General features: G+C 47.1%; 1 protein-coding gene across 3 annotated transcripts in view; it reads right to left on the bottom strand.

Annotated features, from left to right (window-relative positions):
• The window catches only part of KCNMB3 (potassium calcium-activated channel subfamily M regulatory beta subunit 3), a 268,576-nt gene extending 252,772 nt beyond the window's left edge, over positions 1-15,804 (bottom strand). The window contains exon 1 of one of the 3 annotated variants that reach the window (XM_069618694.1): positions 15,458-15,804. In XM_069618694.1, coding sequence (XP_069474795.1) covers positions 15,458-15,462 — 5 coding nt within the window. In that variant the 5' untranslated portion in view covers positions 15,463-15,804. Of the gene's footprint in view, positions 1-11,104; positions 11,271-15,457 lie in introns of those variants that run through there. The other 2 variants (XM_069618692.1, XM_069618693.1) reach the window with 2 other exon arrangements.
• Positions 15,805-16,571: the final 767 nt, after the last annotated feature.

Genomic DNA, 16,571 nt, shown 5'->3' with positions numbered 1-16,571 from the left:
TTTTAAGCTTTTGCCAGGCACTGCTATAAATGCCCAGATAATTGCATAATTTTGCTAAATATCTTTTAGATGCTGTCTTTTCAAAGCTTCACACCATCTAGCATTTGTAAGAGAATGCCCCCCCACTATACTAATTAGACCTTGAGACCTACTTGTGTCGCAGTAGCTGCCATGTTACATGTACACTTTCCTTCCCTAGCATAGTTCAAGTTGCAGCCACTCCACAGCTCTGCTCAGCAACATCAATTTATATCAAACTGATTGGGGGGCGAGGCGAGCCACATAGCATAGGCTGGCCCTTGTAGGTATATAGCATAGGCTGGCCCAAGCAGGTATATAGCATAGGCTGGCCCTAGTGGGTATATGGAGGACTACCCAGTCCATCCCTAGTCATTGGCGGTTCCCCACAATATGAACTTGAAAAACCCTTGGCAGGACACGTGCAGGTCCAAATATAGACAAATGAATTGAAGCAGTGACAAGAGGCAGCCGGTTAGCAGAGCCGCGAAAGCGGACAACGATGGCATGGATCAGACTCATGAAGCCACTGGGTTCATTGAGAGATGTGTCATGAAGTAATGATCGCGGAACCCACTTATGGCCCTTTCGGTGTGAATGCGGGTCTCAGAAACTGAAATGTATAGTTCGCTGCCAGGCAGTGGTGATCTCTGCAGTCAGTCGCCAGAAACCACAGCGGATGCACAGATTCAACTTTCAAAGGCACATGACACAGAGGCTCAGAGAGTATCATCCACAGCAAAAAGGCCCACCAAACCCAATGCAGCACTGTAATCCAGCAAGGGAGACAACGCAATTCACTGAACCGCTGGTGTATCAGTTTGACCAAAGATTCTTTAAAAGACCAATTAGAAAAGGGATTTATGAAAAATCACACTCCCACACTTAAAAAAGGCAAGGATATTCCTGACAGAAAAGGTGATCAGAAAGCCGAGAGGCACACAAATCAACAGATATGTGTGGATATATAGGCTAACTCCCTGCTAACTACCCCAACTTTTGTACCCTCCCAATACCCAAGAATTGCCCAGCTCAATACCTTGTGCTCAGGCATCCCCGCTTCTCACTCCCACCTCAGTTACTTATCCACTGGTGCCTGGAGTGCGGCAGGCGGATATGTAACGACTATCCAAACAAACAAAAAACAATCTTAGGTGAAAGTAGCTTCCTTGCAGAGTGTGCCTGACTCTGCAGAGTCCACGCTGCTTGCTCCTGCACTCTACCAAGGTGTTGGTGCCCAAGAGTTCTTACTGAAGGAGTTGCTTGCACTGTGGACGGTCAGCATTTGTACAAGTCGCACCCTTCACAGATCGTGCAAGGCTCCCTCAGCATGTGTCCACATTGCTGACCATTTGACTGACCGCCCGGTTGGCAAATTCTCTGTGTCCATCCACTTGTGTGCATCCTCGAAAAAGATGGCCCAACCTTTGTTTATAATTTTCAGCCTTGCCGGGTACAACATAAGTATTTGCGGTTCGCCACCCACTGCCTCCTCGTGACTGATGTAAATTGCAGCCTCTGTTTTTGCACTTGCAAGGTGTAGTCCCGGTATGCTGTAATATTCGCTGACGCTCTCTGTATCGTACCGCCTTTCCGGAAGTGTTATAGGATCTTTTCTCTGTCGTTGTAATTTAGTGTCCAGGCTATTATGGGCTGTGGTGGGGATCCTGGCTGTGATTTCCTTATCGGGGACCTGCGTGCTCTTTCTACTGTAAACCCCTGAGTGATGGTGCCTGGGCCGATTTCTTGCAGTACCATGTTCTCCACAAAGTTAGGGGGGTTCACTCCTTCACCTTCAGGGAGTCAAATAATTCTGATATTGATCCTTCTGGCACGCTCTTTCTGCATCTTCAACTCTACCCTCAACTCTACCCTCTAGGTTCCTCAGTCGCTGTTGCAGAATTGCTATGTCCTTCAAACTGACCGTGTTTACTGCAACTTCCTTTTCAAGGTAGGCCCTAAAATTATTTAACCCTTTTCACTCTACATAATGGGAGCACATGCACTTGCCCTAGCCGTAAAATAGCTCAGCTGGTTAAGCGCTCGTAGTTTTGAATCCTGGTCCAACTCAGCCTTTCATTCTTCCGAGGTCGATAAACAAGTACCAACTTCGGTTGGGTGATATTTTATATACATGTTCTATGCAAAGCGCTTAGGTGTAAGCGCTATATAAATAACACATCATTATCCTTAAATTGGAAACTGTTTAAAGCTTCAGCCATTGTAGAGCGTGAAAAGGTAGACATTTTCTGGGCTACGTACTCAGCACTCACATGCTTGTCATGCATCCACATCAATGACACTCCTGTTCCTACCACCACTTCTCTCACTTAGGAGGCCTCCATTAGTATTCACATGACTTGTACACTATTTGTGACGTGTGAACACAGTTGTAATACTATTAGGTCCCTTAGAGACCCCCTAATATCTTTGTGATCTCAATATGAACTTGTTCTGCAAATAAAGTTGCCATATACACTGGGCCTCATTACGAGTTTGGAGGCAGCCATGCCCTTAGTAAGGGACCAGACGTCCAGAATGGGTCCCGCGAGGGAACCTCGTAATAGGGCGGAATGGGTTTAACGGCACCGGCACCTTTACCGGCACCGTTAAACCCATTCTGCCAGGGTAGTAATGAGGCCCACTGACTCACCTCTCCTCCTGCCTTAAGTCCGAGACCAGCCTCTCTATGGGTCAGGACGGCTCATGGTCTCACAGGCTGCACAGCTACAGTGCTGCAGCTCATCCAGAAGGGCTGGTTCAGTTCGGGATGCAAAGGCTCTTGAAGCCCCCTGTCCTCAGAGCTGTATGACTCCTCACTCGGCAGCGCGCACAGGGATTCAGATTGCCTTTTCCTGTTGCAGACAGTCTGAGACACAGCAGGGCCAACCCAGACAATGTCAGAGCCCAATAAGGCTACCGCGCATCCACTCCGGGACTACTTCAGCTACTAAAACCCAGGTTGGTGGTCACTGATTAAGGGGTAATGGGTATGTTATAGTTCTCTTCTGTTGAACTTGACTTGAGTCAGGAGAGAGGCCTAGAGAGCAGAGCATGGGACCTTGTGCAGCTTGACTCTGTTGCACGCAGTCTGGAAGGAAGGAAGAGCAAAGACATGCCCAGCCCAGAACAAGTCAGAACAGAAGCTTATCTACCATTGGCTGATAGAAGCTGCAGGGCCCATGCCAACAGGGTTTTGGTTCCTGATTGATTGATCATGTGTTGTAAGGGCAGAGCCAGCACTAATACTCATGAGGCTCATCAATCAAATATTTATTTTCTTGTCAATTGTACTTCCAGGCTGATGAGCTCCTCCAGACAAACTGGCACCAGAGTTATCATGTGGCCTGCAATTGCAAGCTGTGATTGGTACGCTCGGCTTGGCTTGAAATGACAGGGGGAGGGGAGCCCAGAGCAGACACACATAATCTTCACACTTCTTGCCGGCCTGAGCCTCAACCTTATATTATTGAAGCTTTTTCTAAAATATTCTCACTCGTCGTGGAGCCTGTGCTGGTACCTGCAGCAGGCAGGCACATGTCTCTCTAGTATCCTAGATTTCTGCTCACTCATGCATAGCACAGCAGCCCCAGTAATTAAACACAAACACTACCTCTCGCGCCAAGCCTGAAACCCCTCCAAAGTGGTGGGGACCCCCTCCCAAAGAATCCCAGGATGCGGCCCGAGGCACAAGCCCCATTTGCCCTCCTATAAAGACGTCACTGCCGACCATCCTAGAGCTCTGGCTAGGCTGAATTACATCTTTTCCCTCTGGGAAGGGACGGGACCGCTGCTGGACTTGAGGACAGTCGACCCACATGAGAGACATGTGCCAAAGACCAGGGACATCACCACCAAGCATCCCGGAGTTCTGGATGGCCTACATTACAGGTGTTCCCTCCAGGGAGGGATGGGGACCCTGCTGGGGCTCTCTGGGATCGCCGCTGAACTTGGGGAAAATCGAACAACAAGGGAGGCAGGCACCCAAGTCCGGATGCAGCAGCCCCGGCTTTTCCGAGCTCTGGCTGGCCTGCATCACAGCGTTTCCCTCCGGGAATGGATGCAGACCCTGCTGGGGCTCACTGGTACCGCCTCCAGATTTGGGGATGGTCTCCCAACATGGGAGGCAGGCGCACAAGTCGGGGCCATCACCCGCAGTCATCCTAGAGCTCTGGCTGGGCTACGTTACAGCTTTTCCCTCTGGTAAAGGACAGGGACCCTGCCGGGACTCCCTGGGACTGCCGCTGGACTTGGAGACAGTCGACCCACATGGGAGACAAGTGCCCAGGGCCAGGGGCAGCAGCCCTGACCGTCCTGGAGCTCTGTCTGGGCTGCGTTACAGCTTTTCTCTCCGGGGAGGCATTGGCACACTGCCAGTTCTCCCAGGACCTACTGCTGAGCTTAGGGACGGTCGACCAGCAAGGGAGACAAGCGCCCAAGGCTGTGGGCAGCAGCCCGACCATCCCGGAGCTCTGGCTGGCCTGCGTTACAGCTTTTGCCCACCAGGGAGCCCTGGCAGTGTGCCAATCCCTCCACAGAGAGAAAAACTGCAACGCAGCACAGCCAGAGCTCCAGGGCGGTCGGGGTGATGTCCCGGGGCTTGGACGCCTGTCTCCCTCGTTGGTCGACCGTCCCCAAGATCAGCGGCGGTGCCAAGGTTCCCCGGCAGGGTCCCCATCCTTCCCCGGAGGAAAAAGCTGTAACGCAGGCCAGCCAGAGGTCCAGGACCGTTGGGGTGATGTTCCCAGCCTTGGGTGCCTGTCTCCGATGTGGGTCAACCATCCCCAAAACCAGCTGTGGTTTCAGGGATCCCCAGCAGGTTCATCATCCACAAGTGTATACTGATGGATCTAGGGACCCCGACAAGCACAACGTAGGTATGGCCTACTATTTTAAGGAGGAAAAGGAGTTTAACAAGGCGAAGTTATCAGATAATTTCTCCATATGCACGGCAGAGTTGATGGCAGTGGATATGGCAGTGGTTAGTATGGAGAAACTGCTGGCAAAAGCAGTGGTATTGGTGGATTCGTTGAGTGTGTTACAAGCTATAAAGGAATGGAACGGCAATATAAAAGCCATTGGGCCTCATTATAAGTTTGTTGGTCCATTAACAACGGTACCAGTAAGCTACCGGTACTGTTGTTACCGAACCGGCAAACTACGAGTTCTGCTCACAGGTGCCTTCCTGCCGGCCAGGACTGGCCTGGCGGGCATACTGGCACCCGCAAGCAGAGCATTTCGGATGCACCGGCACCATTGTGAATGGTGCCGGTGCATCCGACCTCCCCATTCCCATTGAGCCCAATGGGGCTCATTTGGGGATGGGGAGCATTTTTTTCCGGCGCTCGCAAATGGGCAATAATGACCCGGTAATTGCCCACTCGCGGGTTCCGGAAAAAATCACAAGTTTGGCGGCTGCCTGCCGATTTTACCAGCAAGGCTACCTCCAAACTTGTAATGAGGCCCATTCTGCCTCATCATGAGTTTGGCGGTAACCCTTAAATGCAGTGATGATGCTATTACTGCTGCATTTAAGGGTCTGCAAAATTACGGGTTTGGCAGGATTTATCCCCAGCTCAGAGCTGGAGGTAAATACGCTGCAAATTTGCAGATTTTCTGCGCTATTACTGCACGCTAATACCGCCGATGGTAGTAGCACCGAAAATTCCCCATTGGGCCCAATGGGGAATGGGGAATTACTGTTCCACCAAACCCTTGATCCAGCGCTAATAGCGCTGGGGGGTTTGGCGGTAACGCTAATAGCCCTGGTGGTATCCCAGTGGTATTACTGCCGGGATACCACCCAACTCGTGATGAGGCCCATTGTGTTGCATATTAGATAGCTGCTGGAGAAATGCGCAGTGGGTGGGATGGGGATTGAGTTGGTATGGATCCCCAGTCATTGTGGGATTTTGGGAAATGAGTTGGACATGTGTATGAGGCCACGACTAGGGAGGTAGTGGATATAGAGATCCCTTTAAGTGTCTTTGAGGTCCAGGTGGTTGTTAAAGGCGGAGTTAAGGGGGAATGGCAATGCAAGTGGGATATGAGCGGGAAGGGGAGGCACTTGTACGCGGTACAAAGCAAGGTTCAGTGTAAATGATGTGGGGGAATGCAGAATTGGCATGCAGAGAGGAAACTATTCTGAATTGGGTAAGAGTGGGACATGCAGGTTTCAAAGGATGGAAGTTTAAGATGGGTAGAGTCACTTCTGAGAATTGTGAGGCGTGCAGAAGCTCAGGACGGTGGATCACTATATGATAGGATGCCAAAAGTTCAGATTGCAGAGGGAATTGCTAAAAGCCAGGACGAGTAGCATCGGGATAGTAGTGAAGAGTATAGTTTACTTAATTCACCTCAAAACGGGTCCGAGGATAAGCAGTGCAGGTTCCTACTTCAATATGTTAGGGACACTGGGAAGTGAGAGGAGCGTTAGCAGAGTTGCGTTACGAACAAGGGTGACTAAGGACAAACATCCTCTTTCCAGATGGAAGTCGCTGGCTCCAGCACTTGAGGAGCCATCCCATGAAGAAGAGGAAGAAGTAGAACAAGGGTTTCCGTTCACATGCAGAATGCTGCAGTTCGCTTACTGAGGCAGCGGGCTTGCACAGAGCCACATTATATGTAAGGAGCAAGCAAAACTATGTACAAATTAGGTGGTTGTTGTGCCATTATTGCTGTAACTGTGAGGTTTTGAAAGTTCCTGTTTGCAGGAACGTTGTATCCAGTCCATTTTTGGACTTTATGCGATTCCATTAAGTCACTTTTGAGTCTATTATTACTAGTATATGCGCATTTCTAGACGTTTGACTTGTTTGGAATATAGAGTTAATGCTTTTAATTGTCATCCTGCTCTTTTTCATTTAGCAGGTGGAGCTTTCCCTATATGTAAGAGTAATTGCTGACTATCGGAGGTTTGGTAAGTAGTATGTTGCATGCATGGCTGACCATTAAGTGATATGGGGTTATCAGCGGCATTGATAAATGGCATGGGGAGGAGCAGACCATGCACGTGATATGCACGGCATTAGGTGTACTTGCATTGAACATGGTGGTTGATGTCACTGGCTTCTCCTTTGCCTTAGTTAATTGGTATTGATGTGAGGCATGGTGTTCATCTGCTCCAGCACTGGTGTCTAGTCTAGATGTCAGATATTCTCCAAGTCAACAGGTGAAAGGAAAAGGTACGATTGCATGCTTTACCTGGGAGTACCTGCTTCATGGGCCAGTGTGGGTAGGACAAGTTGTGGCCACTGTGATTAAGACTTATACCAATAATATATTTTCTAAATAGTTCTGTTTTCGTGTTTTCTATTTGCCATTATGTTGTGCGTTCATGTCTTTTTGGCGATTGTGAAGTATTTGCTGTATATTTCATGGGCTTGCTTGATGTCGAATTATTTTAATGATGTGTATGTCTACTTGTTGTAGACATATGCAAATTTGTATGTATGTTTCCTATGTTGTACAGCCCCGAAGATGACCTTTTAGGTTGAAACACGTGTTGGCTGTTTGAGCTTAAGATTACAATTTATTTGTGCTTATTCTTGACTGTGGTTTTGAACATCTAATGCATTTGCTATGAAATCTACATTTTAAGGGAACACACATTGGCAGGTAATTTCGCCTGAAAGTATTATTATATGAATATAGGATTACGTTTCATATATCTGTGTAGTAGGAGCGCAGTTTGAGATCAACCCCCTTTTTCTTGTGTGCCTTCTAGAAGTGGCCCTTGGACCTGGGCTGCTTTGGGCCTCTGTCACTGTGGCTCTTTGTTAGTTACAATGCTGTTGGGCTAGTGCGTACCAAGGTAGGTTCAACCCACTTTGACGTACTGTTCTCTTACTTGGTAGTGCTCTGGGTATGCGTTCAGGTTCAGTAGTAGAAATTGCTGGACGCTTTTTTTGCTCCTCTTTGTTGCCTGAAGGAGGCTAGCCTCACTCGCCTCTTCCAGGGCCTACTTTTGAATCCCTGTGGCAGTTTGTGCCCTCCAAATATGTATATGTGACACAAAATCTGTGTTTGGGGCCATCAATAAAAGCTATATTTAGAAACCTAAAATACATTTAAATCCAAAAGTTTATAAACTAATCCACTGGTTTGAGTTGTGCGTGGAAGCTACTAGTTGCTTGTTTTCCAGAAGCATCTCTTGATTCACAGCCAGTATTTTTAGCCCCTCTGTATTCAAAACTTTATTTGGATCAAGGCAGGTTGATCAAGTTATACCACGTTACAAGTATTTCTTTAATACATATTGTTTGCCACTGCTTCTGCAGCTTCACATTTTTATGAAAGGGTAATCTTTTATAAAATTCCAATTCCAAAACTGAATACCTCTGGAGACTGAAATGTTCATATTTATTCATATCAACATTGTGCAGCTTTCGCATGAGCAGAGATGTCCAAACAGTTACTACACATATATCATAGGACTCTGCAACCTTAGCTAATGCACATAACATTTCAACCTATTGTGACTGACAAAGGTTGGATTTGTAAACTTGTTTACTTAACCAAATACCAGTGACCCACGTCAAACTGTTAGAATGCGTGTGGACATTTCTGAAGTTCATCTATACGTTTCACCACTCAACTGCTTTTGTTTTTCTTCATCGTATAGATTTTGTGGCTGTGCATGTGTATAGTATATACACTTTTGAGAAAGCCCCAGGCGGGATGAAACACATTCCTCTACACAGCATCTTTGTATCACCATTCAGCCAATAAAGGTCACACTGAAAGCTGCTGTGTCTTCCCTTTTTGTCGAGATGTGTGTCTGCTTGGAACAGCCCCGTGTACATTCTCTTCCGCAAGAGGCACTCTTGCGACTCCACAGTTAAGTTTACATTATACTATACATAGTTCAATGAAATCATGTTTTGTTCTTGTCTGCAAACGTTCAACTCATTTGGCATGCGTCTCATCTGGGCGAATTCAAAAACCGGCGGCACATTTGGTGCGTTATTAAACCTTGTGCCCAGAATCATTGCTGCGGGAGAGACATTTTTTTATTTCTGTTTTTCAAAGACTCATAAACGTCCCGCTTTAGGCATCCACCCAACTCACAGCTTTCGAAACGGTCTCCTTTGATTATTCGAGTGTTTCTTGGCTGCAGATGTAGCCCTTATATAGTTGTGCGTGCCAGAAAAAAATTAAGCCAGATCTGCCAAACTCAAGAAATATAAACATATGACACTGTGTGCGTAACGTGTGCGTATATTTTGCATGAAGGGACACACGCAAATGACTATATTACAACGTGAAAAACACTGCACAGGATGGTTCACTGCAGCCAACGCATCTGTCAACACAACATAGCACACACACCATAAAGCGTAAAATACCAGTTCCAAAAAATCTTTGGGTTATTTTTTTGTAAGGGAAATTATCGTTACTACCGTTTGAAAAACTCTACAAACGCTTGAATACCAACACTCAGCTGTAAGCTATTAAAACATACAATAAAACAAATCTTGTTGGTACCATGACTCCTCCTCAGAAATAAGAAGTCAAAAGTAAGATCAGCACATGCATAGCTTAACACACCACGAGCTGCGGCAAACAAAACACACTGCAATTTTAAGCAATCGTTCAATAAACACATTATATGAAATGCAACGTACACTCATGCTTAAGAAAGGAACTAATTGGTAAAAACATTCGTATTACATATCACACCAAATAATAACTATGCTAAATAGAATCGAGCACAACTACAACTTCAGTATACAGACCGTGTGCAAATACTAGTGACACAATAACAATCGGAAAAAACAAGTGCAAGCGACCATCTTAAAACAAAGTGAACTCAACGAGCATCCGTTTCCACTGCACAGTGCAGAGCAGCTCTGGGCAGTGGGGCAGAAGCAGAACATTGAAGAAGACCATTATTTTAAAATCGGCCGCATCAAACTAATGTGCAAACCCCACCTACTGATTAATGTACGTGCTTTTTCTGTTCTTTTTAGCACAGGCTACCAAATAGGATTCAGCATCCTTCTTTTCAATAGATATTTCTTGTTGAAAATAAACGTTCTCTGCATCCTGGCACAATGAGCCATTTGCTAAAAAAAAGCCTCAATGTTAAGTGCTTGCCAGTTTGGAGCTAATCTTGCCATATTATGTATATTGAGAATACTTGTTAGGCTTTTATTCTTGTACTTATTTTGTAGGGTTCTCAAAATCCCAAATGTCTAGATCAGCTGCTCTGAATACAAACACCATGTTTTGAGCCTGATTTGTAGTTGGCGCTATGGAAAATTTCAATGTCTCAAAAAACCAAAGTTTGTAGTCTCATTTTACTACTCATCTGCTTGTTGGCACTTTACTTCTCCTCTGCTCCAATATACACTCTCTTTATCCATAACAGATACTTCCCTATGAAGTGATCTGTGACCATGCAATGAGGCAGCCAAAATGGCCAAGGTGTGCTATGTAAGACCTTATGGATTACCTCTCGCTCTTCCTTGGGGAGGGGCAGGGGATGATTTGGTCTGCTATGCACCCGCCTGAGTTCTGTGATTTAGGAATCCGAAAGATTTATTCTAAGATCAGACCTCTAACATTGTTTTCAAGTATTCACTTCACAGGACATCTACATTGTGAATTGTATATATTGATATTGCTGCAATATGATAACTAAATATAAGGCAATTTCAAGGATAATGTAAATCTCTGGTTGTTATAAGTATCTTGGATGTATAGTATTTTTATTTAATCAAAGTCAGAGCTCCCAAAAAAAGCTGACAAAACAGTCCTATCTGCTGTAAAATCTAACACAGAAAACATCCATCTATAATTTTCTTTCAGGAAGCTTAAGTTTGAAAGAAAAGCGTTCCCACTTGGGAAGATCTCTGCAAAGACGAGCCATATTTACACTTTCTTTCCCATTTTCTAAAATGTTTCTTTGGATCTTAAACTAAGCCACTATCTTGTTTGGCTGCGACTCTCAATGGCTTTTAAAGCGAGAAGCTGTTTCTGCATTTTTAATATAAATCTGTTATTTGTCCAGCAACATTGTCTGGATTTTCTCTTAAACGGAAATTGACATTGTTAAGACGGTTTGACCAAAGCTATACTTTACCCGGCAGTAGGACCACAGACCCTTCCCTGTCTCTCAGAGTGGAGAGCCGCTGCATGGTTGTCCTCCTTCATGCACGCTTCATTGATCACTTCACCAGTGCTTGCCACCTGCACATGGTGGAAGCTTTTGAATATCTGGAAAAGGTGGCTTAGCAGGCGGGGGTTCACAGCAGACCATCCGTGGTGTAAATAATTGATGAATATTTTGTTGTCCCTGCCTGAAAAGGTTAAAACTGTGCTTAATCCTTTTTTTTGTGTGGAGGAGCAAAGAAGCGTCAGCTACCTCAGTCGATCATACATATTTAATTTAGTGGCATCTGGTTTTGATTATCCAAGCAGCAAGAGAACTGTCAAATGAAAATAAAAAGGAAATCTGAAAGCGTACATTTTATGAACTGGCTAGCAGTTTCACTGTACCATAGACAGATACTTTCTAGCACATATGCCCCCCCTAGATTTCATAGCAGCAAATATTCCCAACTACACATGTTGGGTAATTGCATTTTTAAATGCACCCTATTTTTTGGGCTCTTTATAGTTAAGGGGCTACTGTAGAAAGCAAGGCCAAAATAGGGCTAGGATTTTTTCAAGTCATGCAATCAGATGTAACAACTTCGTATTGAGGCTTACATAGCATGTCCCCACTTAGGAAGCCAAAAAGCCCTGTATAAGCAATTTGGGGTTACAGTATTAGTGGAAGGGGAGGCTACAGGTTATAGGAGCTTGGATGTCGCGTAATACTGGCAGGGTACGTAGCAAGCAGCAGCAGGTTCGAATTGATCCATACAAGATGAGATCAGCATGATCCACCAAAACAGACACCAACACTACAACTGGCAGCACACTATACATCCCATCTCGCAAAACCACAACTACCTGGAGAGCTTTCAAGACACTCACTATGGAAGAGCTCACTGCCACCATAGCATCCCTCGAGGTCACATCATACATGGACAACATCCTCCCTGCCTCCACACTCCAGACCCTTCCTATTGAACCACTCCAACATTCTCTTACAATCAACAGCTCCTGAACATCGCAGGAGAAAGCCGAGATTTTGTGAGGAGGAGCTTGTGGTCCTCAAAGATGAGGTGGTGGCTCACTGCGATGAGATGCGCGGAAGCAGGCAGAGGAAGACCAGTGGCCAATGGCAGTCAGCAATCTGGAGCACCATCGCCCAGAAAGTGTGAGCAGTTGCCAGTGTACACCATAATGGTGAGGACAGCTGCAAGCGGTGGAATGACCTTAGGGTATAGGTGCAGGGACTGCTGTCCCAAAACTGCTGTGCATCCCTGGCGACAGGAGGAGGCACTGTCGAGCCACTGGTACTCACCGCCTGGGAGGAGAAATGCAGCACAGTGCTGGGCCTCAAGGGGATAGAGGGAGTCGGCAGTGCAGAGGCGGGAGCCAGCATCCAGGAGACAGGAGGTGAGTGACCCCCCCCCAAACAAATGCATGCATAAATGACAACCCAGCATAAGAAGCCCCAGTGGACAGGGACACACGTCAGCAGCCCCCTAAACTGAGCATGCCCACAGGGCAGAGTGACAGGGTGGCACATCAGCCACCCTCCACATCAGCCATGTGGCATGGCACCAAGGGCAGCCCTGAGCATCACAGCAGCGGGAAGGGCAGGCAAGAGAACAAAACAAATGCCATGCACATCACACCCCTACTGGCGCACCCAGTGCCAGCGGGATTGCTGTGTGTGAGCAACCATGACACCCTGCAGCAGTCACCCCCGCAAGAAGCTGTCCCAGTAGGCCTGCCACATGAGGGCATGGCAGACAAGCCACAGGGAAGTTCACGTCCCACACACAGACATGTGCCCGGCCTGCCAATCACTGTGCACCACAGTACATCCCTGCTGTCAGCGCAGCATTGCCCCATGGAACCATAACAAAATGCAGCAGTGACCAAGGCTATTTATATCACACCCAAACCATACAACTATTCAAATTGTATTTTAGAGTGTTCTGATTATTCTAAAAACATACGTTTTTTATTTGTACCAAAGAACACACATTTTTCTATAAAAAAACACAACTCATCTATAGACATTCAATGGCCTTCAAAAGGGCCTTCGTACAATATTTTAAACAGTCAATAAACATATCAAATTCAGACACAAATGAAACAAATGTATACAGTTGAGATCTATGAAGAAGACAGATCCTTCCTATCACTATAACTTTTCTAAACCCTGGCAACATGCAAGGCCATTTCTTTTTTTCTTTTTTTCTTTGTATTGACCTGCCTTATCTTTTGCAGTGTTGGTGGTTGCTGTATCTATAGTCGACATGGTGTGTTTCGGCCGTCTCTTCAACCAACTGTGGTTCCACAATTATGCGGCCTTCATAGGGACAGATTCAATTTGTTTGGATACACACAAAGTGTTTTTTGTGTCTACAAGAAAAAACAGATATATGTGTGTTTTATATAATGGGTGTGACGTGTCAATTCAAAATGGACATCTTAATGCGTAAAGGGTGAGATTTACAAAATAACCCATGAGCGGCATCCTACCTTATGAGTGTTAGCCCAACATACTGTTGGCGTGGCTGACTTCTTTCCTCACTGATCAACCCTCCCAGCTCCAACTTGGGTCCTTCCTCTCCTCCATCTCTATCTCTACCCCTGAGGTCGACCAGGGAACTAACCTCTCTCCCTGGTTGTTCAACCAACACCTGGCACTTCTTGCCCACTGCATTGCCGCTCTCCTCCCCAACTTTCAGTGCTATGCGGATGACACCTAGCTAATTTTCAGGCTACCTTCAGCCACCTCTTCTCCTTCTCTCATCTCTGTCTGTCTGCTATCCTGGAGTGGTGTGCTGCCAACGATCTCTGCCTTAATGCCAATAAGACGGAGATTCTCCTCATCGGCACACACGTTCCCTCCTTTCCTGTCATTCTTTGGCAGCCTCTCTTAGCCCTCTTCCTGCTCCCACCTGCGAGGCTAAAAACCTCAGGGTCATCTTCGACTCCACTCTTTCCTTCTCTTCTTACATCTCTGACATCTGTAAAAAGTCACACTACCAAGTGCACCTCCTCAGAGGTATTCTTCCGTTCCTCTCCCTCCCCCAGAAGCTCACAGTCTCCAGAGCTCTGGTTCTCTCTAGGCTGGACTATTGCAACAGTCTCGTTTTAAATCTGCCAGCTTCTACTCTCGACCTTTTGCAACTCATCCAGAACAGGACTGCAAGACTTTTCCTTGGCCTCAAGGCCAGGGATCGTACCTCTCCAGGACTGAAATCTCTGCACTGGCTCCCAGTGGCTGTGAGGATTAAGTTTAAACCCTCTGCATTGTCCACAAGGCCTTCTGGGCCTGAGGCCTCAATACCTTCAACTCTCTCGTCCTAAATATCTTCCTTCTCGAGCTGTTCGCTCATCCGCCTCCAACTCCCTAAGGGTCAGTCGCTTCTCCGAGCAATGAGTTGGTGGTAGGTCTCTTTCTTTGGCTGGGGCCTTTTTCTGGAACAGCCTCCCTGCCTCCCTAAAACTTGAGGAGAACCATCTCTGGTTCCGGAAGCACCTCAAAACCTTCCTCTTTGCTTCTGCTTTCTCTCCTCCTCTCCCCTGCTGAACTCCTGGTTGAAACTGCACTGGTTACCTGGCCACCCTCTGATCTCTGGCCCAGGTCCCCTCCCTTGCCAGTTCCACACCTGCACTGCCTCCCTGGCTAACCCCACACTTGGGGACTGTTTTCTGTATCCTTACAGTCCACCACCAGCACATGACACCTGATGTCTGCACTTACCCTTGCCACAAGCTGGCCCTACTTCTCTTATTGTTATTTATTCAACTTAACCCACGTATTGCACTGTCCCCCCCTCCTCCCACCCTGCACTTTTCCCCTTCCCCCCACCCCAGCACTTGCACAATCTGAATGACACCTGGCCTAGTAGGATCGTTGTCTATGTCTTCCCTCTGTCCCCGCCCCTTGCAGTGTCGCACCTTGAAACACTTGTGTATAGGCGCGTTATAAATGCCATATCATAACATCGTAATGGGGTGTCATTGGCCCTCATGTAGGGCAGAAGTCCAATATTGTAGTGGACTGCCAGGAGAACTGTGTTCAAAAGAGAAGTACATAAGTGTGAGTCAAGTTGCCACGAAGAAACCACTACTCCGAGGATTTCCCTGTTTCGCTTGGAAGGACTGGTCTCGCTCTGTGCAACATTTCACTGTACAGCCACTTCTGAGAGCTGAAACGCTGTCAGCATGCGGAAAGGAAGGAAGTGATTATCCCATGGACACGGAAGGCTATGGATCTAAGTGAGAGGGGAAGCCAAGTGTAGCAAAGCCAAAGCGCAACATAAGAAAGCATACTGTAGCAGGCACACAGGGGGCTTACCTCATCCAGCAGATGCCACCTTTGTCCCACTTGTAGGTACATCAGGTGGGGTAGGATGGCGCCTGCTGGGAAGGGGCATCGGAACCCTACATTGAGGCTGCAAAGAGAACAAAACTTCCTTTGGGCGGACGCATCCTCAAGAGCTCCGATCTGGCAGATTCCATTGGGGGCCAGCCCTCGCGAGAAGTAAACCCTTCAGGCCCTGCAGCCATTTAAACAAGACCAATCCTTTTGCTTTCACGAACGGAGCACGTTTCATTTTACTAATCGCATGCCTGCAGCGTGGGGGCACGGGACGGCAATCCGGCCATAGAGACTACCACGGAGCACTAAAACGCGTGGGGAGACCGGGGTCATACCGCAGAAGAACAGAAGCTGATCGCATGCAACGAAGTTGAGCGTTGTTACTAATTAACATGTGGCTCGTTGAAATGTTACGCACCATGCTGCAGAACGCATATTAATAGTTTCTCCTTTGGCACACGCGGCTCGCAGCCTCCGGGAGACCGCAGGTGGCAGGGACAGATTACAGGACCCACGAAAAACACAGCCAAAGCTAAATGCTGTTTTTTTTCTTTTGGTATCATTTCTGTGCGTGTACAAACCCAGTGTTAGTAGGTTAAAACCGTATGCGTATGTTATCTATGAACAGCTGGGCAGCAAGCACGGTTAGCAGGTAGTAGCCAGCATTGTCAGCTGGTACTCAAAGTGTAAACAGGCACTGTTGCAAGTGGCCCATTGGTTGCCTCACGTTGGGGCTTATGTGTAGGCGCAGGTTCCTGAATCAGTGTCAAGGGATCAACCGACCAAGTAACCACACCTTGGAGATAACTCAGTTTAGAGTGAACTGAGTGGCAAGACCTCAGGTGGTGTGAATGTGTGTGCATGTAGGAATGGGAATCCAAGGCGCAAAAGGAAATCACGCCTTATCAGCGCAGTCTCAGCTGTGACACTCAGGAGAAGAGCCAAGGAGCATGTTTACCCGCAATCCCACTACCTGTCCATAGCCTCTTCCTAACCCTCTTTCCGGTGTTCCTAACTACCCTCAACCTATCCAATCCGTGGACCCTAACCCTCTTTCCCCATGGTGGTTGTGGAGGCCTGTGTGCATGAA

Source organism: Ambystoma mexicanum, chromosome 10 (genome assembly GCF_040938575.1).
Source record: "Ambystoma mexicanum isolate Mex_15411 chromosome 10, UKY_AmexF1_1, whole genome shotgun sequence".
NCBI classification, from domain to species: Eukaryota; Metazoa; Chordata; class Amphibia; order Caudata; family Ambystomatidae; genus Ambystoma; species Ambystoma mexicanum.
Note: the sequence above shows the minus strand (reverse complement) of the source record. Positions and strands in the feature narration are given on the sequence as shown.